General features: G+C 39.9%; 1 protein-coding gene across 2 annotated transcripts; it reads left to right on the top strand.

Moving 5' to 3' along the window:
• Nucleotides 1-123: 123 nt before the first annotated feature.
• Nucleotides 124-23,962, top strand: psme4a (proteasome activator subunit 4a). Of its 2 annotated transcripts, XM_058651158.1 has the most exons (47): nt 124-730; nt 2,060-2,200; nt 2,352-2,468; nt 3,393-3,449; nt 5,370-5,414; nt 6,743-6,892; nt 7,598-7,661; nt 7,751-7,825; nt 8,215-8,337; nt 8,426-8,518; nt 10,410-10,675; nt 10,824-11,010; nt 11,117-11,206; nt 11,299-11,363; nt 11,873-12,023; nt 12,134-12,232; nt 12,325-12,394; nt 12,543-12,610; nt 12,703-12,918; nt 13,720-13,877; nt 14,036-14,131; nt 14,409-14,464; nt 14,581-14,637; nt 14,723-14,778; nt 15,339-15,437; nt 15,535-15,597; nt 15,677-15,772; nt 15,900-16,031; nt 16,147-16,356; nt 16,938-17,074; nt 17,314-17,367; nt 17,454-17,583; nt 17,692-17,773; nt 17,892-18,045; nt 18,136-18,205; nt 18,314-18,439; nt 18,522-18,674; nt 18,809-18,913; nt 18,992-19,083; nt 19,165-19,296; nt 19,376-19,584; nt 19,766-19,851; nt 19,974-20,102; nt 21,052-21,207; nt 22,153-22,315; nt 22,811-22,944; nt 23,066-23,962. In XM_058651158.1, the coding sequence occupies exons 1-47, from the start codon at nt 534-536 to the stop codon at nt 23,198-23,200; spliced, it is 5,544 nt and encodes a 1,847-aa protein (XP_058507141.1). In that variant the 5' UTR covers nt 124-533; the 3' UTR covers nt 23,201-23,962. The 2 variants fall into 2 exon arrangements, with proteins under 2 accessions (XP_058507141.1, XP_058507142.1); XM_058651159.1 differs by lacking the exon at nt 3,393-3,449.
• Nucleotides 23,963-24,569: the final 607 nt, after the last annotated feature.

Here is a 24,569-nt window from a genome sequence, read left to right as displayed (position 1 = left end):
TGTTGTTTTCTAGCGGATGTGACGCGCTTGTTGTGGCGCTGGTAGCTGGGTGTCGTCTTCAGCCTGCTTTGCTGTCGTTGGTCAGATCAGTCGACGTCGACAGTCCTTGGGATATGCCAGTGCTTTCGTAGTAGGGAGCTAACTTTAGCTAGCCCGTTAGCGGATTGTACGGAAATTAGGATACCGTTAGCCGAAGGAGCGGGTGGTGCCAACGCTTTCTCTATAGTTTCTTGCCAGCCTTAACATTTGTATATGCCGACACCGGTGATGTTAGCATTGTCCGGTAAAGCAAGCTGACACAACTCAGGCTAGGTTGCTAGCTAGCGTGTTACAACTTATAAATCTCTCAACTTGGCTCGTGTGCGTGGGCCACAACAGCCTGAGTAATCACCAGAGACTGTAGCTAACGGAGAAGTCAGTTAGCCTGAAGGCCGTAGCAGTAGCATAACAGCGTGCACTAGGAAGCCGGGCGAAGTCAAACCCGGTAGGATATTTTGCTAGCACAGTGGAGCTAGTCTGTTGGCTTTTGTAACATGAAAAAGTCACAGTCAGACACACTCGGTTTTGTTCCTCAGAAAGACATAGTATACAACAAACTTCTGCCGTACGCGGACAGGCTCGATGACGAATCCAATGATATTTTGAGTAGAATTAAAGGAAACTTGAGTCGAGCTGTTCAGCTCAGAGAGATATGGCCCGGGGTGCTTTTCTGGACAAGGAAACTTTCCACGTAAGTAATATTAATCTTTGATATACCGACCACTTACAAAACTTCCGTTTACACTTTCATTTTACTGTAACGTTATGAACACAAAGCGGTCCTAAATATCTATTTGTTTACTTTTCATTTCATGTTAGGCAATACTGAAGGTGGTGTAATGATGACAGCTCGTTCTTGTTGTAAATAAACATACTTTGCTCACTGGATGGCTCAGAAACCCAGTCTGATGTGTTTTTTCATAGTCTCTAATGATGTATTGTTTTCATATGGTTTATTTAAACTTAAGGAAACAGTTTATGCTCTAAAAACTTCAAACTCCTCAGTAAATTTGATAAGGGGCTGTTTAGTTTCATAATCGGGGGCAATGGCGTGTCGTAAACATCTTTACACAAGCATTGCAGCACAGCTGAAGGTCATTGGCATTATTGCTCACCTTATTTTGTGGTGTTGCCTCAGGTGGCAATTTCTGCGCTTTCTAGATATTAAAGCATATTTGTTAAATGGCTGATTTGACGTCTATAGCAGTCAATGGTAGCCAATCAGTTAATACATTTCTTTTTAATTCAAATATTAAAATGGAACAGTCAGTGCAGGATGCAAATGAGTGTATATATATATATATATGTGTGTATATGTCTGTGTGTGTGTATATATATAATATATAACACACACCTGCTCTAACCCACTCTACATCTCCAAAATCGTATATACTCTTATATCTCTCATTCATGTTTTACACCAATAAACATCTACCTCCAGCTTTTGATATGCAGAGTTTCACATAGTAAACTGAGTAACTGTTAGCTGTTGAAGCTCCTGTTTAAAACCTGAGTTGATTTGTTTCACTCCATTTACTTTACTAGTTCAGTAATTTTGTAATATGTCACATTACATGAGTGAAACTATTGTCAGTATTATGAGAGTAGATTACACTGTGCTGTTTAATTTTGTTGTACTTGGTTGCTGGGCTCTGCTGTAATCCGTTTCAGTCTCCAATGCCATTGCATTGTGCCTGTCCAATAGTGAGTCACTGCCGGCTCAGAGAGATGGAAAGTTTACTGTGGGGTTGACCTAGATTCTGTGCACTTGTTATTTGGCATTTTAATAGCAATACAGGCATTTTCTAATGGTCAATATCAAAGCTGTCAGGCCTTATATAGTCGATGATCCCTTTCTTTAAATTTCTGGATGCCTACATTTGTTAAAATCATTCCTCTATGCACGAGGGAACACAAATACCTTTTACCATTTCACTGGTAGTGGTCAAGGGGCCCTGATCACTTTGTTATCAATGTTTAAACTCGACCAATGACCCCTAAATCTGTCCCTTTTACACAGGTACATGAGACTGTATGGTCGAAAATTCAGCAAAGAAGACCATGTGCTCTTCATCAAGTTGCTTTACGAGCTAGTGACAATCCACAGGCTGGAGATCAGCATGATGCAGGGACTTGCTCGGCTGCTGATCAACCTTCTCAAGTAAGAATTGACCTGTTTCACTTAAAAACATGTTTCCAAATATCCATTGTAAACATGATTGTGATATTGTCTGGATATTTCTAGTGTTAAGCTATATACTCTAAGCTCCTTATGTCAATACTTGTCTATTTGTGTCTGATTCCACAAATAGGAAAAGGGAACTGCTATCAAGGGAGGACCTTGAGCTGCCATGGAGACCACTGTACGAGCTGCATGACAGGATTCTGTTCTCAAAAACAGAGCATCTGGGACTCAACTGGTTTCCCAAGTATGCCTTTGTTTGATTTTGTTGCTGAATGACGATACATACGTTTTTTAAAGTTCCTATATTCACTCTTTTTGTTTGACACCTTTCAGTAGTCACAAAGCTTGGACAAGCATATTTTGACTTATTATATCGTATTTCTACTGCAAATTCTATTTCTTTGACTTCCATGATAGTTAAATTAACAATAGAGGGAAATACTATAGATGGTTAAAGAAAAGGTTAAAATCAAAATGAGTTGTCACAGCATGGACAGTCATTCACTTCTGGGCTTAAACTGGGGTTAATTTTTTGATTTTATTTTTCTTTTGAGCTTACACTATTGATCAAAACATTTCTCAGCATGTATTTTTTCACTGCCTTTTAATTCACATTACAAAGCCGTTCACTTAAATATTAATATAATATACTCAACTTTCCTTGATGATGAATGATTTGCAATGATAATATTTTAATCATATTTGTCCGTTATGGTAAAACAAGATGATTGTATGCTACTCTTAGATGTGTTTCTTATGACTGAATAGCTTCTGATTGCCTTGGCATAATTGTTGGGAGAGCAAGTTGAACCTTATTTATGCCACATACTCTTGAGAACTGTGTTGTTTAAAAGGAACCATATCCACTTTGACCATTAAACTTATTGAGGGTCTTGGCAAGCAGTGCGAGGTGCTCTTTTATGGTGCTATGTAAACATTGTATGTTTATCATCACATACATGCATTGCTAGCACATTTGAAGCTGATGAAAGTAAGCTGCTTTGGCTGATTGCTGCCTAATTCCTGATAAAACTATACTAATACACACAAAAGCTGATGCTCTGATAACATAATATATGTATTCGTGCACAATATGTTCATTTGAGTGATTGGCATTTTGTCACATGCTGAATGTGTTCTTTATGCCTTTGTCTCCTTTCACATTCAGTTCTCCACGGCCTCGTTCATCCTCTAAACACATAATGCTAAAATTGGTTCAGAGGTGGTAAGGACAATACTTCTTTGTGTTTTTTACTTTGGAGTCATTGACTGAGGCACTTACTTTTTTTATTTACACTGCATGGAAAAACCAAAAATGGTCAGACTATATGCAGCTTATGAAAAAAGGAAAATCACGACATAAGCAATGTTAACATTTCACTCATATCGGAGACTGTCGCACTGCAGCTAACCGTTTGTAATCTTCTCCTATCCCCCCATACTTTCAGTATTCAATAATGGTGTAATAATTGATAATTTAATGGTTTTTAGGGGTTTCAGATATTTTGTATTTCTCCCATCTTTCAGCCATAGTGGATTATGTGACAGTAGTATTTCAATTTATGCTCTCTGAACTGTTGTCTATATTTGGCTCTCCTTCAGAGGAGTGTTTCCTGTTACACATCCCTCCCCTTAGCTCCATTTTTATTAAACATCCCTGCACCACTTAACAGCATTTTCAGAAGTCATGGAGGAGCGCAGAATCTTGTCACGTTTTCCTCCTCTTCTGGAATGCGTTGAGGTGTGTGTGAGGGTTCAGTTCAACTCAGATACAAAGGTCATAAAGTGTCTGGGGTTCTTTTTCCCTGAGTGCCTGAGCAGTTTGTAATGAGACACTCAGTCTGACTAGTCATTGTCATTGTTTAGAGATTTGCAGTGCATGGGTTTGACCCTGGTTTGTGGCCTGTGTGTTGTGGGCTTACAGTGTTAAACAGTGGACTAAACCAATGCATTTAGATATGTGCAATTGGACTTGCATTGTGTCACCCATGATTTAGGTATTGAGTATTAAATTTGGATCGTGTCAGCTGCTTGAATGATGGAGATAAATAACCAGTTGTTGAGTGGGATTGGTAGGGCATTTCCAACAAGGCATGGCTTGAGCTTGCATGTGAGCAGAAAGGTGTGATAGTGGGCCAGGAGCTCAAAAGCGGTGGTTATATTGGTCCCAGGCTTTAAGTGACCATAGCCTTGTGTTTGTAGTCTATATGTGAAAATAATCATGTCAGGAGTTTGTGAAGTGTAAGATTTTGTACTGTAAGTAAATAGCAAACCACCTCTAAATCACATGAGATTAGGGCTGGGCGATATGGCCAAAAAATAAAATCCCCGATTTTTTTATACCAGATCCGATTTTCGATGTTAATCGATTTTTATTATAACTACTAAATACAAAATAATTATTATATTTAACCCACGTTTTTAGGATTGTTAAGTCTTATTGATTACTGATTTACAGTTCAGCAGTGTTCAGCTTGATTCTTGTGTCTCCGGAGCACATCCTTGTGTTCTCCGGAGCACTGACTCAGTCTGATACAGTCACATACAGCGGCAGTTTATGCAGCTCGCTGCTCGCCGCTGGTGATCAGCAGTGGCGATCAGCGGTGCTGTCCCAAAGTCTTTTTAACTGATTTACAGTTCGGCACTGTTCGGCTTGATCCTTGTGTCGGATGTCTCATCCTGTGACGGCACTCTCGCTGTTTTCCGCGCACGCTGCCATATTGATATTGTCAGAGAACTAGTGGGGGGAGGGGGAGAGTAATGGAGCAGAGGGAACAGGAGCTAAGTGAGCGCAGTAAAAAGGACAAATCAGAAAAATCATGTATAAATGACACAATTATACATGATCAGTAAGTAAAAATATTTTGTAAACCTGTATTGCAGTTAAAAGGAGCAGCTACCATTGACAAGTATATTTATTTTTTCTGAGCCATATTTTATGTTTCAACACGGATTCATTGCAATCTCCTCACTACTTGTCAACCCCTCGGGTTTTCTCTCTCACTGTCTCTACCAGTCAGTTGCTTAAAGAACTTATTGTCTGCATGCAAGTCAAGTTGCATTGGTGTGGGGTTTTACTGTTATTCTAACATCCCTTTTTCACTGTTTGTACATATGTGTGACTTTGTTTATTTTCTTATTGCAGCTCTGTGGAAAGTGTGTTGAAAACACTTGTGAAAAGCTGCAGACCGTAAGTACATCTTAATTCCGCTGTTCATATGTTTTTGTATTTAGGCGCTAGTAGTCTTTCATTTATTTAATAAATAAATATTCCCTTTGCTAATTTGGGAGAATATTTAATAACAGGGCGTGTGCATCTAAAATTACAGTTGTGTAAAACTGAACTAGTATGACATAAAAACCCTCTGTTAAAATGTTATATGTCATGGTTGTTATAGATGCCCAGTGTTGGACCCCACAACAACACTTTGTCCTCCCTAAGCTTTGCTGTCATGGCAATTCCCTGATTGTGTTCACACTGGAGGTGCATGCAAATATCTTGGGCTTGCACTCTGACTTGTCCCGCAGTTTGCACTAAGGAAGATAATCCTATTATCTCATCTAATTTTGTCTTGTGTGAGAGTTTCCTGTTACGGCACGAGAGGAGAGTGATTTGTGTCAGTTGCTGAGACACTGTGGCTCAGCATTGAGGTCGAAGAAGTTGCCTCTGTAGGAAGTAAGAATTTTATCAAGGCATCCCTTGGATGTGGATTTGGTGAGGAGGCGAGGTGACCTGAAGTAACCTGCATAGTATACCCACACACATAGTGACGCATTAAAACCCCCCTGTGGGACCACAAGCCCACTGGAACCACAGGATTTACCCAAACAGCTTAAAATGTGCCTGGTGTATTACTTATAATGTCCTGTTTATGAAATATTGAGCTCCTATCATTGAATCTTCAGTAGCTGGTTTATATGTATCTCAGTCTTTAGTCTGTAATGTGAACATAACACATACATCCAGATGGTCTTGTTGAATGGAAACATTAATACTAGATGCTTCACAGATATATGCTGTTGCTCTCAAGCTATCACATGTGTTGTTTAAGTCTCACAGCAACTTTTGTTGTTAGACTCTTATCATCTAAGTAATTTCAGAGGTGTGAAGTCATTTGTAAGGATCCTAAGAGGCTTGTCCATCTTTTTATTTTTGTGTAAGCTGCTCTGCTAGTTGAGATGCCTCAAGACCGTTTATGTCCATTTAGAAACTGATGAACATCACAATCCAGCCTCCGCTAGTCTACATGCCAATGTGTCCTAGGGAAAGACGCAGTGTGTGAATGGGTATGAAAGATGAGTGATAGAAAATGGGCTGCACATAGATGATCTGTATGAAAGTGTGAGTGAATGGGTGTGAATGGCAAAATGTGTAAAGCAGCAGACTAGAAAAGTGCTATATAAATGCAAACCATTTATAATAGTAATAACCATCTTCATCACCTACAATTGGCTTGATTTTACGAAAACGAAATCTAATGGGTGCAACCCCCCCCCCCCCCCCCCTATTTTATGTAGATACTTTTCAGAGTCTTCGACTCAGGAGATGCTGGATGAGTGGAGACCACTCTTCTGCCCGTTTGATGTCACCATGCAAAGGGGAATCAGCTACTTTGAGCTCTTTCTCCCCACAACTTTGCCTCCTGAGCTGCATCACAAAGGGTTCAAGTAAGGAAACCTCTCATCCTCATAATTATCTTGTCAGGATCAAAGCTGCAGTAGTTCTTCAATCTGGAGATAGCTTAGCTAGTTAGGCCTGAGATTTGTAGATAGAAAAAAAGTGAAATAAGATTTGTACTGAGGATTAAAAGGTCTGTCACAAAGAGAATTGACTATTTTTCATATGTTCATACAGTCATTTTCTCTTGAATTACTTGAACTGCTTCATTTCCTATCTAAAAATATCGTCATTATTTATAAAATGTATAAATGTTGAACTTGCATATTATATAATTTTTGTCTGACATAGTTTATTGATTTAGAAAAATAGCACCAATGTGCAATCAATTGATATTAATTATCTGTATCTCTACCAATCAAATGTTATTCTATACTCTATTGACACTGCATTATATCCATATTTTCCCTTATAATTAACACCAAATTACACATCTCTTTATTTTATTGCAAAATTATTGGTTTGATGTGCCTGGAAAAAAAAGCACAATCTTACTTGTGCTTTATTATTATTATTATTATTATTATACTTATGCAAGTATATCGATTAAAGTAGTTGGGTAAGAGTGTTGGTGACAAAAGTGACCTTGTAGTAACTGAAGTCACAAGTCCCTCTCTTCCACTATCCATGATGTTACTTTCAGTAGAATACGATGACTTTATAAAGCCTTTTCTAACCATAGAATATGTTGACAGGTTGTGGTTTGATGAAATGATCGGTTTATGGATGTCTGTGCAAAATCTCCCAAGCTGGGAAGTGGTGAGTAGATTAATTAGTTAAAAAAATATTTGCACTGTCGGGAGTATTTATGTTTTTACTGTGTAACATGTTGTCCTACATCTGTGCAGCACCTGGTCAGCCTCTTCGCTCGCTTGGCTAATGATAACATTGGCTACATTGATTGGGACCCCTATATCCCTAAGGTTTGTTACCATCTTTTGTAAAAAAAACAAAAAACAAAACACTACACCAACTGTTTTGTAGGTTTTTGGCACATGCTGTGATGCTTGGCTTAACCTTAGTGATTTTGGCTATGGTGGTCATTTCAAAGCCATTGCAGCTTGTCAGAGGAACAAGCTATCAAGTTTCCCTGTTGATCTTGCTCTCAGTCACATAGGGAAGTGAATTGCATCATGTTTGTGCTTCAAAAGAGTGACTATTTAGGTCCTTGCTTTGTGGCAACACCGGTATATGTTACAAATAAACAAACATGCTCCTCTGACCTGTGAAACCTAACTGACAAACAACTCTGCATTAAAAAAAAAATTATAGTCTTTTAATACATGAACTATAATTGTTTTTCTCATTTCAGATTTTTACAAGAATTTTGAGGAGTTTGAATCTCCCTGTGGGGACGGGTCAGATGATGGTGGCACGACATCTCACCAATGCCTATGACATTGGTCATGTGGTGCTTTGGGTCTCATCCCTCCTGGTTAGTTTGTTGTTAGTTACATTTACATTACAGGAAAACTTATTATACATTAATGTTGTTTCAGTAAAGTCTGTTATGTCTTTTTCAGGGAGGACCCAGCAAGCAAACTCAAGCTCAACTCGGTGGCCTTTTCAACAGTATTACGTCCTTCTTTCACCCATCAAACCATGGACGCTGGTTGGTGAGTCAAAACTTGATAAACAGTGTAGACTATTTCATCAAGCTGTCTGTTTATGAATTTACCTCGGGAGAATCAGTAGGCTGGACATTGCATTTTCTTTACTAAATAAATAGTTTTTACATTTTAAAGTAATGACTTGCTGTGAAATTTAAACTTGAGTGTATGTCTGAGCAGCATGAGAATTGACTACAAACTGTAATATAAAACTTATGGTTTATATTCTGCCATTGTTTGGTCAATACTATCAGACCTGACTGAGGGAGAATTTGTATGAGTATGAGTATGCAGCAGCAGCAGTGCAGGGGTGGGTGGGTGGGTGGGGGCAAGAGGCATTTATTCCATCAAGCTGCTGAACAATTGGGTTTTTTTTCACTGAAAACTTTTCATGGGCACTTCTTTGTGTTTTCAGTCATACTCTAACCTGTCTGCACCCGTCTTGCTTTACTTGCACAGTGTTGCTCCATCTGTTTCCACGTAAAACAAATAACTTCCTATTTGCGGTGCAGGAGCTGTCGCTGGGTGACACAAGATCTAAGCACTATTAACAAACACAGAGAGAGTTGTGTGGAGCTGATAGACTTAATCGTTGTGTGAGCTTATTTGACAATTATTTGAATATAACAGGCATATTTATGTTTAAAAGTTATGCATTACAGTTATAAGTAAACCTCCTTTTTCATGGTTTGACGACTTCCAATAATTTTAGGTACATCATTCATCCAGCTTGTCCTGACTATAATTCCAGCATCATGTTAACATGGCTTTACTGGGCAGATGACGAACGTCAACAATGACAAAGGACATAGTCACTCGTCACCATTTTTCCAGGAAGCTTCCTGAATCTTCCTGACAGTTGGGTGTCTAGTTCAGAAGCGGCATGTGATTGAGGGGGCTGCAGTGCTGTTAAAGGTCACTGGGAGCTGGGCCACATGCCTTTCTGTTTTGAGGACCTCCTGTACTAGATAGCGTAGCACCACAGACAACAACCTGTCCTCATACCCAAACCTTTATTTTTGGCAGGGGATGAGTTTGTGTGTTGCTTAAAACACGTGAGATGTTCTTCCTCTTGGCTGTAGATTTATTACATGTAAACACTATTTTGCAACTGACTAAAGGCCTTCACACCCTTTTTTCGTACAGTTTATTTGCATGCTAAACCTGTATCAAGTCAGTGTGAGGTTTCGCAGCGGCAACAAAGGTTTTGTTTCAAGTGGTACCCATTTAGCCAATTAGAATGCTTGAAATTGAATATTTAAATTAGCAAATGTGCAATGTCATCCTTCAGTTTGCCCTTAAGCAGTTTTTTGTTTTTGTCTTTTTTTCTGTTAAATAACTTAGCATTAGCTCATCACCATGACTCTTCCCATGATGCGATTTTTTTCCTGGTCCTTTCTGAAATGTGTTGGCTTACTGCTGCCACCCTACGAGCAAATATATAGTTAATATATATAATATATATGCTAAAATGTATCCCTGAATTATTCGCACGTTTGTGCGGTTACCTGCCTCGCCACAAGACGGGTCATAATATGTCATGAATAATAACGAAGGCTTGTGTCTTTTCAAAGTCTCAGCTTAGCTGCTTGCAAAGAGAAACGTTTAAATAATACATGTAATACATAATCAATGTCCCAAAATTAATAAATGAAAAATCTGATTGGACTACGTAAGTGATCCCAGTTTGCACGTACATGTACTCGCAAAACGAGAAGACAAAGCCCTATTCACAGGGAATTGGTTTGTGTTTTTATGTCCGTCACGTCATCTTTTGTCACCATATGCTCCATACAACACCCTCTACCTTTTGTTTTGTCCAGACTACATGGTAACACACTATCCATCTCTTTGTCACCCCTTTGTCATGTATCTGTCTCTCTGTCCTCATGTCCAGATGAAGCTAATGAAGCTTCTCCAACGTCTCCCGGCCAGTGTGGTGCGGCGGCTGCACAGAGAGCGCTACAGAAAGCCCACGTGGTTAACACCGATCCCAGACAGCCACAAACTCACAGAGGAGGATATCACAAACTTCGTGGAGAGCATGATGCAGCCGGTTCTGCTGGCCATGTTCAGCAAGACCGGCAGTCTCGATGCAGCCCAGGCCCTGCAAAACCTGGCTCTAATGAGGCCTGAGCTGGTCATTCCCCCTGTGCTGGAGAGGTAAGTTTGCACTAAACAGTAGAATCTCAAGCACCATTCTGCTTCTTAAGAATATGGAGCTCTGTTGAAAGCTTTCTGTTTTTAAAAGGGATAAGGCCATATTTTGAAATGACCACAAAAGACTGATTGTTCTCCCTCTCTGCTAAAGAACCTTCCCTGCTCTGGAGACACTAACAGAGCCCCATCAGCTGACGGCTACTCTGAGCTGCATGATTGGTGTGGCACGGAGTCTAGTGTCAGGTGGGCAGCGCTTTCCTGAGGGGCCCACTCACATGCTGCCCCTGCTTATGAGAGCTCTGCCAGGCGTCGACCCAAATGATTTCAGCAAGTGCATGGTGTGTTCCAGTTCTACAATCTTGCTGTTTTTGTTTTTTTGGAGGCTTTATTTAGTTAAGACTATGTGCATCCTTTTGAAAACAAACACAACTCCTGTCCTTACAGATCACGTTCCAGTTTATTGCTACATTTGTGACTCTTGTGCCTTTGGTGGACTGTTCATCTGTCCTACATGAAAGAACTGACTTGTCAGAGGTGAATAGCTGTTGCCCTTTTCATAATTAACACAAAATAAATGTCTTTCATTCTTGCATATAGGTTTTTCAAATCTTTCTCATGACTTTCAGGTGGAAAGAGAGATGTGCTCAGCCTCAGCTGAGTTTGAAGACTTTGTGCTGCAGTTCATGGACAGGTATGTGGAGTCAAAATATTGCACAACAGCACAAGTTGCTTTCAGTTTCAATTTGAATACCAATGACCAATCCAGATGGTTCCTACTATTTCTAACTTTTATCTGCTGTCCAAGGTGACAAATCACCCCAGATATCTACTATGTGACAACCAAATAATATATTGTTACTATTAGTTAATGGGAAGAGTGGATGATTGACAATATTATGACTAGAAATGACAAACTATTGCCCTGTGAAGCTTGATTCATTTGAACATGTTGGATCTGACTTCTTTCTTACCATGTTTGCTAGAGTTTTACACCTTTCACAGAAATTGGTAGCATTTAGACTGTACTTTCAGTGTAATTGATGGTGTGTTTAGGCGAGCTAAGAATAATTTTACATCCGTATTAGCTTTTTACACCTTGATGTTTCAGCATTGTGTTTATCCAGCCCTGTGCCCTGCTGTATTTTGTCCGTTCAGTATTTAAATAACCTTTTAACTTTAATTTTGTATGTATCTGCGCAGATGTTTTGCCCTGATAGACAGCAGCACTCTGGAACAAACTCGAGAGGAAACAGAGACAGAGAAAATGACTCACTTGGAGAGTCTGGTAGAGCTCGGCTTGTCCTCCACGTTTAGCACCATCCTCACACAGTGTTCCTTGGACATCTTCAAGGTCAAGACATAGCATTCGCACACCCGTTTCATATTTTTTTTTACTTCTTTATCCACGTGTCTTTGTACAAATGAAAATGCATTCAATACATCATACATCATCATCAACAGGTGGCTCTGGTAAAAGTCTTCAACTTTGCAACCACCAACATCTTTGAGACACGTGTAGCAGGGAGGATGGTGGCTGACATGTGCAGAGCTGCTTCAAAGGTCGGTTTTATCCACTCATAGTCTTCATGTAGGCCCATTAATGCCTTGTAGATTATTTGTTAACTATCTTCATCCCTGTTTTGTATCTGCAGTGTCACCCTGCAGAGTCTCTCAAAATGTTTGTGCCACACTGCTGCAATGCCATTAACCACATTGCTGTCAGTAAGTGCTCACCACACAAGAAGATTTTAATAGTTAGTTTAATAGTTTTAATAGATTAGAATATTTTTCACATTCATCATGTGTTTTGTGTTTTCCTCCATGTGGCTTTTTATTTCCTTGATATATATGTATTTTTTTTTTATCACAGATGAGGAAGTGTTGAATGAGGAAGAGCTTGACAAGGAGTTGTTGTGGAATCTCCAGTTACTGTCCGAGGTGATTTTGATGACTCGCGACAAGTCTCTGTTAATCAACACCTCCAGTCTATAGTTCTGTACTGAAATATTTTCTCGCCATGTGCGCTCTAGGTTACTCGGGTGGACGGTGACAAGATCCTGCTCTATCGCACTGACCTGGTCCAGATTTTGGAGTTGACGCTCCACCTCAAGGGCAAGCAGGGCTACACACTAGCATGCAACCTGCTTCACCACATTCTCCGTTCTTCTGTCCTCCTCTACCCGACAGAGTACTGTAGTGTGCCAGGGGGCTTCCACCAACCAGTCAGTGACTACCTCCCCATTAAGGTACCAGTAACAACAAACTCTACATGTTTTCTAGTTATGATGTTGCCCTTACTTTCAGGCACATTTGTGCTTACAAACTTGTTGACCAAATGTTTACCCCTGGCGAGATTGTGTTTTGGGTCGTTTGTAATTATAGATATTTGTCCTTATACCCAATGAGTTAAGTAAATATAAATGGCACTTACTATGATCTGATTTAAATTTAGGTAGGTTGTCAGTTAAGACAATCTTTCTTTGATCACACATAGTCTCCTTCTTGGTAGAGATGTGCAGGAGATCACTTGGCAGGATAACTGTCTCTCCCCCACACACACAGGTTCTTTAATGTGATTTCCACTGGTACAAGCAGTAGTGCAGGCCAGGGTGAACGTTTTACCATAATATGTATCTATCTCTTCAATGCAGTCACATCGTGCATCCCTAACCTTGTTAGACTTTCCTTTAAGCCACTTAACACTTAGTTGCGTGTCATAAGACATTCTGTTTTGAGTCAACTAAGCTAAAAGATATAGATTTGTTTTGTCTTAAGTGCTGGTAATACCCACAGGCTTTCTTAAGGAGCTTGACTCTCCAACTATCAAGTCAGTGTTGGCAAATAGTCATCGCAAGTGCTTCCACATACAAAAATGAGCTACACTAGATGGGAAAATAATGAGCCTATATTTCCTTTGTAATTACACAGTAGATTTGTGCCACAAAAACATTGGTTAATTTGTATCATTTTCATGTTTTTTACTTTTTATTAAAGAGTAAACAAATTAAGTGCAAATAGCTATTGTTAACTGGTTTCATCCCATGCAGGACTGGGGTCGGCCTGGAGACCTGTGGAATTTAGATATTCAGTGGCATGTGCCCAGTGTTGAGGAAACATCTTTCGCTTTTTATTTATTGGACCTGATCCTCCAGCCAGAGCTTCAGCGCCTTCAGAGATTTGCTCAGGGAGAACAGGACATGAGCAGGTAAAGAGGAACAAGTCTTGCGTGCCCGTCTTTGCTTATTTAAAAATCAGATTTGTGTGTCTGCCAATGTCACACACTGCAGACTGTGTTTAGCTCACTTAAGTTCTCTGTGGATTTATGCTGTGTACATGACAGGTGTTTCTTTTGTGTATTTGCAGAGATGATGTGTTACAAAGCCTGACCATTATTCAGCACTGCCTTCTTGGTGCTGGGAGTCTGATGCCTCCACTGAAAGGAGAGCCCATTGCTGAACTGTGAGCTGCTGCATTTAAATGATCTGACTAAGACTTTATTGATACCCACAAAAATGGTTTTCTTCCTGGCCTATGTTTTAGCTCCATATTAAAAGCAAAACAAGTATTTGAAAGAATTTTTTGAATTTCACTTAACAAAATGAAATTCAGTAGACAAATCTATGTGGAACAAATTCCCTGTGGATTTTTGGACATATTGTATTTCCACTAACTTTGAATTTGGACATCAATTTAAAAATGTAGCTGTTAAGTTTTGAAATTTGCTTTTTTCTTCCAGGGTCCACAGCATGGTGAATCTAGATGAGACCATCCTCTACACAGGAATGTGCTATGGTATGTGAGTCACTTTTCAATAGATGTGGGATGATAAATGTTTTGCTCACAAAAGATGTAAATGATAGGGTTTGTTGGTGTATAATCTTTCACTGTAATGTGGTTTGTGCTGGCAGACGAGTCCAGAGAGAACTACAGAGATGCTATCTGCAATGTTATGAGACAGCTGCTGCGTAAGTGTTCATTCAGTCGTACACTGATTTAGTTCAATCTTACAATGATCTGTGACCTTCTGTCTGACCTTCTGTCCTTTATCAGATTACATACTGGAGCACTCTGAAGATGACACCAAGTCTCTTTTCTCCATCATCAAGGTGGGCACCTAGGCAGTAATCTAGTAGCATGTGTACTTAAAGCTCTTTTGATATTTTTGTGTTGAATAAAGTGCGATGTAATATCAGGGTCCAGCAAAATGTCCCTGTTCTCACCAGTACTTTCTACTCATGTATTTGTCTGGTGTCTAGAAAAGTCACTGGGTACAATGATTAATAATAATAAACATACACTTAAATGCAGTGGCCGTCTCGCGCACCACAGTGAAAAAAACTAGAAGCTGAGCTTCTACAGGTTTTAATGCGAGCTGATTATGTAAAGAACATCACATCAGACCATCTGTGATAAACAGCTGATTCTGTACGAACTAGTCATATAGTTGATCGAGTTATAGCGAGCTTTTACTCATGAAATGTAAATGCAACAGTACATTCCATTAGAGGAAGCAGAGCTTCCCTTGCTGTCATAGAGCAATCGCCTCTGATTAAATTATATCCTTTGGAAATTCACTTCCTTTAATCAATTCAAAGTCCTTAACACAGACTATTGCCAAAAGTCACCTTACGTTATTCAATATTTTTTGTTTTTGGTATCTTTTTAGATTATCAGTGACCTGTTGCACTTCAAAGGTTGCCACAAACACGAGTTTGACTCCCGCTGGAAGAGCTTCAACCTTGTGAAGAAATCAATGGAGAACAGAGTGAGACATCTGTCATTTGAGTTTACTTTTGTTACCTCTGTTCTGGCTCAAATTGTATACAAGACTGATGCTACCCCCTGTGTCACTGTGTTTGCAGCTTCACGGCAGAAAGCAGCACATCAGAGCTCTTCTAATAGACAGAGTCATGCTCCAGCATGAAGTAAGACATTTATAGAGAATTTCTGTTTTTCATTATTATTGTGTATTACTCTTTTAACTGAGTGTATGTGTTTCATCAGCTACGGAAGCTGACAGTGGAAGGGTGTCAGTACAGGAGCATTCACCAGGAGCTGATGAGAGATCTCTTGAGACTTTCTACGAGCACCTATAGTCAAGTGAGTATCTTACTATGATGCATTATTTTATGCTTCTTTTTTTCTTTTTTAACCTTGAAGGTCTGAAGGGTTCCAATCACATTTGTAAAAAACAACAACACCTAAACTGAGATTTTTTGCCTTCCAGGTCCGCAGCAGAGCTCAAAGTGTGTTGTTCACTGCACTGGGAACCTACAATTTCTGCTGCAGAGATCTAATCCCCCATGTCCTAGAGTTCCTCAACCCGAACAATAGCAAAGTAACACAGCAACAGTTCAAAGTATGACAGTCTCCTTGCTCTGAAACATAAAACCCCTCAAACAGTTATTTAAATTTTCATATTCGTCTTTTTATATTTCTGATTTTCTCATGTGCTCCCCTTCGTATGTTCCCAGGGTGCCTTGTACTGTCTTCTGGGGAATCACAGTGGAGTGTGCTTGGCCAATCTGCATGACTGGGAGTGCATAGCTCTAACTTGGCCTGCCGTTGTACGCTCTGGCCTCAGCTCAGCCATGTCTCTGGAGAAGCCCTCCATTGTGCGGCTGTTTGATGACCTTGCAGACAAAATCCATCGGCAATATGAGACCATTGGCTTGGACTTCTCTGTAAGAAAAACAATATACACCTACACAAATAGATCATGAGGTCAAAAGCCACAATGATATCTAGCTGCTGAGCAGAATAACACCAACACCACATATTGACATTAGGTGTTAGCTTGACATCAGGACTTTATTTGCACCAGGGTTTTTAAGGAAAAATCCAACCCCCACAAAGTTATTATTTTGTTATCAGATTATTGGCAGAAATTAATCACAGGGGTTTTCATTGAACAATCAACATAACTTGACACTCTCTGTGTGTGTCTCCCCCTCCCTCCCTCCCTCCCGCTGCTGTAAAAGAACCACCAGGATATTTGTATAAGTACTGTGGGAACATTATGAGTGACACTGACACTACAAATATTTCTTTTGAACTATGATATCCACCAAATACTTAAAAAAAAAATCCCTTTTGGCTTTTAGCCTGAGCCTTCACTCCAACATTGTTGTGCAATGAAGTGTCAGTATCTGTTCATGAAGCATGTAACATAACGGTTGCCTTCTCCTTTGTTACTTGAAAACAGAATGAATTTGCAAAGTGACTCCTGCACTTACTTCTAATATAATGCATTTCATCTTTTTAGATCCCCAGTGAGTGCTGCATGTTGGCTAATCGACTTATGATTGCTGGAAATCCGATTCCTAAAGACCCTGTCCCTTCAGCGGAAGAAATGGCAAATGGTCTAAAGAAGCAAGAGCTCAAGAACTCCGAGTCTGTTGAGTAAGTTTACATCAACAGCAGTCATCACCACACTAAAGACCAAATCAACACTTGATGATTTGTGTTGATTTCCTCCTCAACTATTTTGGTTTAACCTGAAATAACACAGCATAGCACACATCATCACATTGGCGTTGAACAAACATACTGAGTTCCTTTGATACTTTTGTGTCCATAAAGCATGATTTAATTAAATTTTGGTTAGTATAAGTTTTAAATAATTATGTCATTTGTTTTAGAAAGTACAAACAACTCATTGGTGATCTGCTGCGTTGCATCAACAACAGGAACATGTAAGTTAATTCATTATTCATGCTATTAAAATCACGTTTATGTTTGCATTTATTATAACGTATAACGCTGGCTGGTTATTTTTCAGGCCATGGAAGTTTGAACACATAGCAATTGGCTTCTTGTCATTGCTGCTGAGAGACGACCACCAACTTCCACCTCCTGCTGTTACGTTCTTTGTCAAAAGCCTCAACCATGACTCTCTCTATGTCCGAAAGGTGTGGTTTTTGATTTATGAGTCATGTAGTAGTAATAGAGCTATGAGCTACTGCATTTCAGACATTCCTGTGGACATTTTTCTTGAAATGTCTCATTTTCCCCATTAGGTGGCAATATCAGCTGTAGCAGGGATCCTGAAACAAATAAAGAGACCACACAAGAAAGTCCCCATCAGCCCCTCTGAGCTTTGTAAGCATCATTTGTTTGTTTTTTGTGTGTATCAGCATGACTTTTTTTTTTTTATCTCCAATTTCCATTTTAATTGTACTTCCTGAATCTCATCTCAAAAATCTTCTACATTGGTTAGGTGGCGTGAAGGATTTGAGTGGAAAAGTATCAGGGGACCGTCCAGATAATGAGTGGCTCCAGTACAACAGCAGCAGGCTCCCACGCACACAGCAGGACTGGGATCACTGTGTGTTTGTGGAAAAGACTCACTGGGGATACTATTGCTGGCCAAGGTTCTCATTTTAATAATGCCTGCATTCCGTGGCTCTCATTTTGTTTACTTAACTCTTCTTTAATGCCTTCATTTCATTATCGTTCTCTAGAGAGCTGATGATGTATGCACCGCTGGAGGAGCAACCCAAACTGAACCTAGTCAGAGATGAAATGACAGAGGTATGTGCACACTCATTTTGCAAACACCTGCAAGCGAAATTGTGTGCAGTATTGGAAAGTAATGCAAATTCTATCTAGTCAAATTCATTTTCATGTATTTTCTCACAGTGGGAGCAGATCATCTTTGACCATTTCTCAGACCCAGTATTCATCAACCAGTTCATTGAGTTTCTGTCACTTGAGGACCGAAAGGGCAAAGACAAGTTTAGCCCTCGCAGATTCTGTTTGTTCAAGGTTAGTGTTCCTGATAACACTATAACATCTCACCAGTCAAGTTAAGTCAGCCAGTTAAAACAAATATATCTTGCTCTTCTAGGGATTGTTCCGCAATTTCGGCGATGTGTTTCTTCCTGTGCTGCAACCACACATGAAGCGCCTAGTGGCAGACTCCCACGAGAGCAAGCAGCGTTGTGTTGCGGAGATTATGTCAGGGTTGATCAGGGGCTGCAAGCACTGGAGTTACTCCAAGGTATGGATTTGAATCTTTACTGTATTAAGTCTGGCTAATTACAACTTTTATCATTCTTGCTCCTGAATGAGGTTTTTGATATTTGCATGGGTCGGTCCAGCCCTTCATTCGTAAAATCTTTGTCCTGCTTACAGATCGAGGGTCTTTGGGAGGTATTGTGTCCACTGCTCCGCACAGCCCTGTCAAACATCACGGTCGAAACGTATGCAGACTGGGGCACCTGCATTGCCACTGCCTGTGTAAGCCCCTGTCCTCTCCCATATTCATCATGTCTTTGTCTTCTTCTGTTGTTCATATGACTTTTGTGGCTTTTACAGGAGAGCAGAGACCCACGCAAACTCTACTGGCTGTTTGAAATGCTAATGGAGTCTCCAGTCAATGGAGAGGGAGGCTCCTTTGTGGATGCTTGGTGAGTTGAAGGCATGCTGACTGATGGAGATTTTGAGGTGACATGACTTTTATAATTTTGCCTATTTTTTCTCCTTTCCAGCCGTCTGTACGTGCTGCAGGGCGGCCTAGCTCAGCAGGAGTGGCGCGTGCCAGAGCTCCTCAATAGGTTGCTACAATACCTAGAACCTAAACTCACACAGGTCTATAAGAATGTGCGGGAGCGAATCGGCAGGTGAGTGATTTTCCTGTACACAAATGTGAATATAATTTTGTTGTTTGCTTAACTCCTCTCTGGTTTTGTTTCCTTCCAGTGTGCTCACTTACATCTTCATGATTGATGTGAACCTGCCATACACCCAGCCAACCACCTCTCCACGCATCTCAGACTTCACTGAGAGGATTTTGTTGCAGCTAAAGCCTTTAACCGAGGGCGATGAGGAGATCCAGAACCATGTGATTGAGGAGAATGAGGTGGGGGTGCAGGATGAGAGGACACAAGCTATCAAGCTACTCAAGACAGGTAGGAGGGGGGTCTGCTAGCTGCTAATGCTGCGCTCAGCTGTTGCAGTGAATCCATATTATTGTAGGAATTCTTGCAGAAATTGGGAATTCATTTTAATCAGTCAGAGAATGTAATATTTAACTAAAGCACCGTTTTATTCTTTAGACATAAATAGTGTTCTGTGTTCAACCTTCTGCAGTGCTCAAGTGGCTGATTTCAAGTGCAGGTCGCTCCTTCACCACTGCTGTACCGGAACAGCTAAAGTTGCTTCCCCTGCTTTTCAAGGTAAAACACCCTCTCATTCAACTAATTTTGTCATTATCAAGCGTCCTCCCTTTGTTTACACCATTAGTAAAGATAAAACAGCAGCAGTCTACCTACAAAGATAGATTCTTTCTATGTTCCAGATTGCTCCAGTTGAAAATGACGACAGCTACGATGAGCTGAAGAGGGATGCTAAGACCTGCCTGTCTCTGATGTCTCAGGGACTCCTCTACACAGAGCAGATTCCTATGGTACTCATTTCTCTGCAGGAGGTGAGTCTTCTGGTCATTTCTTAACTGCGTCAGACTGGGCATTTTAGAGACAGCGTATAAACAATAAGATTAATGGGAAGAAGGATGACTGGTTCAATTTGACTGACCGGTCATTCTTAAATGGCTCTACTTGCACCGTATCTTGTATCATACAATGTGATTGTAATGTGGAAAAAAAGAGCTTTCTTAAGGATAACAAAATAGTAAAAAAAATAATAATAACAACTTTAACTTAGAAATCAAGAAAAAATTCCCAACATTTTAGGAAAAAGCGCCTGTTAATTAGATGTATTCAATCGCGATACTGCAATAACGATATGTGATAATATTTAACGGGATTTTCAAGAAAGTGTTGAGTGATTAATAGTTCATATTTGGAATGCAAAATGAAGCTTTAAACAGAAAAAAATAAATAGAAAATAAGTTTGCGACCTCTGCTGTAAGCCGATGGTAAAATGGGTTGTCCTCCAACAAAGTTGGATGTTTGATCCCCTGCTACTCTACTCTACATGCCAATGTGTCCCTGCCTGGGCAAGTCATCTAACCCCAAATTTCTTAATATATTAAGCCACACGCCTCTCTCAAGCCAGAATAAATTAAAAGGGTTGAATCAGGAAGGACATCCAGTGTAAAAAATAAAGGTAGAAAAAAACCTGCTGAAGCGACCTGACTGCTAATCTGGAGCAGGTGAAGAAGGCAGAGGAACCAACTTGTTAGGAACAGATGATGACTTAAATGTGATCCTGATTGATTGATGTAACATGTACAAGCAGGAGTAACTGACCTTTGTGTTTACAAATTCTGATCAAACTGTTATAACCAGTTTGACAATGGGAACACCCATTAGAACAGAGCTCAGTTAAATCCTGGACATGTTCTATTCCTTTTATGAAACACATTCTCTGAGCATGTAATTGATGTGCAACGTCTCTGTCGTCGTGTGTTGCAGATTGCCGGCAGCAGCTCCTGGCACGCTCGCTACACGGTGCTCACATACCTCCAGATTATGGTTTTTTACAACCTGTTCACCTTCATGAGTGACCAGAAAGCTGTGGATGACGTGCGGGCACTGGTCGTACGGCTGCTGGAGGACGAGCAGCTGGAGGTAGAATCAAGCACTCATTCACAGTAGTTCACGTGTTAACACTAAAAACCTGAAAAATGTCAGCAGTGTGCTACAAACAGTAAGTGGAGGGAGCTGGAAAATGAACAGATGGTGGTCTGATTATATAATAATCAATTGGCCAGTGCATACTTGTTTATGCTAGCAGGCATTTTCACTGTCTTTCAGCTTCACTGTAGTGATTCAGCACTCTCCTCCTGGCTCTATACCCCCCAACGCACACACACACATATATCCCACCCCTCTGGTTTTCTAGCTGTTGCTATGCCTACCACAGGCTGCAGTAATCTGTTGCCATGGAGATAACGTTCAGATTGAAAGAGGATGAGAGGGAGAGGGGATGGAGTGGAGACAAAGGAGGAGTGGGGGATGGATGGAAGTAGCCATTTGTTTTTAGCCTTTTAAAGGAACTTAAGCCTGATTTGAAGACATTAGCTGTTTGGCACATTTTCTCCAGAATCACCTTTATTCTGAAATCCACCAAATGTAAAGAAATTGTAATTTGCACCATAGGGAAAGTAGTAATGTTTGCCGTAGCCTCTATTTGATGTAAAAAAGTCTTCCCTCCAGAGAATGCTGCTCAAATATCTGCATTATAAAGAAAAAAATATGTTTTTATTTTACTTTAAATAAACCATTTAATGATAATAATAATAACGATTGTAGCTCAAGTAATAGAAAAGCTCCTCTTACTGTTCTACAGTTTTTCTGTATGTGTCACTGTTGCTTCAGATTGTCAGTAAGTTTTTGCTGCTTTTGTGTTCATAAGTTCACAACACAGACTAGACAAGAGATGCTCCGCTCGTTACATCAAGCCATGCCACATAATCAGCTTTTCAATCTGTGCCAGATATGTCATTGATACTTTATTGCAGCACTCTGATTTTTCAGCTTCCCCAATTCAGTCTTTCTGCCTTTGTTTTGAAGGTGAGAGAAATGGCCGCTACGACACTCAGTGGCTTCCTTCAGTGCAACTTCCTCTCCATGGACACCCCAATGCAGGCATATTTTGAGGCCCTCTGCAAGACTTCTTTACCTAAAAAGAGAAAAAGAGAACTTGGAGTTATAGTGGACACCATACCCTCTGCTGGTAATTTTGAAAGTAACAAGTACAGTATTGTGCAAATGTTTTGGGTCGGGTTGGTGATATATCATTGTCCTTTCTCGTGCAATGCGATAATTGATACACCGGCGCTCTAAAGTAAACTCGGGCAGAAGTTACCTGGCGGACAAAGAAGATGTTTACAGCGTGACAATGGTGGAGAAAGCTACATTAAGAGATGCTCCGTCCATGTTTAATACATAGACTCTACACACTTTGTTCTCTATGTTGTGAATTAATAGAGAAATCCTGCACTTTTAACTTTTCGCGGACGTTTTGTTTTCTTCAGTTAGACAGATATCGTAATGTATTGCTGTATGACTGTTGCAATGTATTGTTTATCACAGGATCGTATCATGATATCAATGGCATCATGGACCATGTATCGCATATCGTATGTAATGTAATGTATGATGTAATGTGATAAGGCAAAAATTTAGTTTTTTTCTTATTTTAATGGAATGCCTTCGTATATTTTTATAGACCTGGTGCGTCGTCACGCTGGTGTTCTCGGGTTAAGCGCTTGCATTCTCTCCAGTCCGTATGATGTTCCCACCTGGATGCCACAGCTCTTGATGGACCTCAGTAATCACCTCAATGACACACAACCAATTGAAGTATGTGTAAACTCCTTATTATATATATTTTTTTGCAGTGAGTCCTGACGAGCCTGTTTTTTGTCCAGTTGCTTAGCACTTTGCAATGTGATAATCATCATTTGTGCTTGTGGTCTAACAGATGACTGTGAAGAAAACTCTGTCGAACTTCCGACGAACCCACCACGACAACTGGCAGCAACATAAGCAGCAGTTCACAGACGACCAGCTACTCGTCCTGACTGACTTACTGGTCTCCCCGTGTTATTATGCCTAAAAGCTGGTAAATCATATCACGTAACTCGACACTGCTCTTCAAACATGAACATTTAACTGAATGTGTTCACAGGAACCACCCAGAGGTGTTAATGAAGCTGCAGAAGGGATCTCTGTGAAGGGAGAGAATTCCTCGAGCTACTTTTTTTACACGTACGTTTGCTCGTGTGTCACTTGTTTTACTTTGGGACACTGCCGCACTGTACAGACATTTGACTGATAAAGACGGTATCACCAAGCTTTTAAGAATGGCACAGAATGATTGAAAAGTTGTGTATTTATGTATTTAGCTCATTTACATTTCTACTATACTTAATATTTAAGGATCAATCATAGCAGGGATGACTGACCTGCTGTTTGTATCATTACTGTACAGTGACTGTACAGTGTTTTTGGTTTTCATTCTTGTTTTGGTTCTTTTGGTTTGTGTGCATGTGCACAAATGTATGAGTGTGGCGCGCATTCATGGGATGCTTGAAGACATGGACTGGTGTCCTACACATTTCTCAGGATTATATTGCAAGAATCAGCTCTGAGCCAACACCATGTCCAGTGTAGGACATTCTATTTACTATCTTCCAGTAGTGAAGTGTTTGCTACAAGCCACAAAGAAGAATGGTCTCCTTTGGTTAGACTTGAACCTGCGACACGCAGTGTTTGTGTGGCTGTTTGATCTATATGTGATTGTATGCACCACGTGTGCATATGTCAAACTATAGCAAATGTACACAAACATATTTATTTATTTATTAATTTGATTTATTTTTTTTGAAGTGCTGATGGCTTGAGACCAGTCAAAGTGTTGAAGCATTTAGTACCTCACCTATGTATAGTGTAGTGCCAAAACTGCAGTGATTTTGGTTTTTTTAGATGTACTGTTTGCTTATTGATTGAGATGAAAATAAATTGTTTTTAACAAAAACTGCGTTTAATGACTTTATTTATGTATGTATTGAAGATTTGACTGAGTTTTGTCTAATTGTCTGGTCTTCGAGGCAATGTAGTGCTGGAAAATTTTTTTTATTTAAAATACCCCAACACTTAAAAAAATGTCACCTTGAGAATATCCTATCAATCAATCATTGTTTGGTCCAAAAATGTCATAAAGTAGTGAAAAATGTGGATCCTGGAACTTTAAAATGCATTCTTCTGGTGTCTGAGTTATAGAAGAGCAAATAAATTAGGAAATATTCATAGCAGAAAAACAAACCTCAAACCTATTAACTGATATCCAATTAGTTAGACAATTGATTGAGTTGTCCTTCAATAGTTGCAACCCCAAAGTAAAAAGAGCAACTCCATATCTGTATTTTTCTGTGGGGGTTTTTAAGGGGGAATGTAATAAATATTTTATTGCATAGGACAGATGG

The sequence above is a fragment of the Solea solea genome, chromosome 15, assembly GCF_958295425.1.
Source record: "Solea solea chromosome 15, fSolSol10.1, whole genome shotgun sequence".
Lineage (NCBI taxonomy): Eukaryota > Metazoa > Chordata > Actinopteri > Pleuronectiformes > Soleidae > Solea > Solea solea.
Note: the sequence above shows the minus strand (reverse complement) of the source record. Positions and strands in the feature narration are given on the sequence as shown.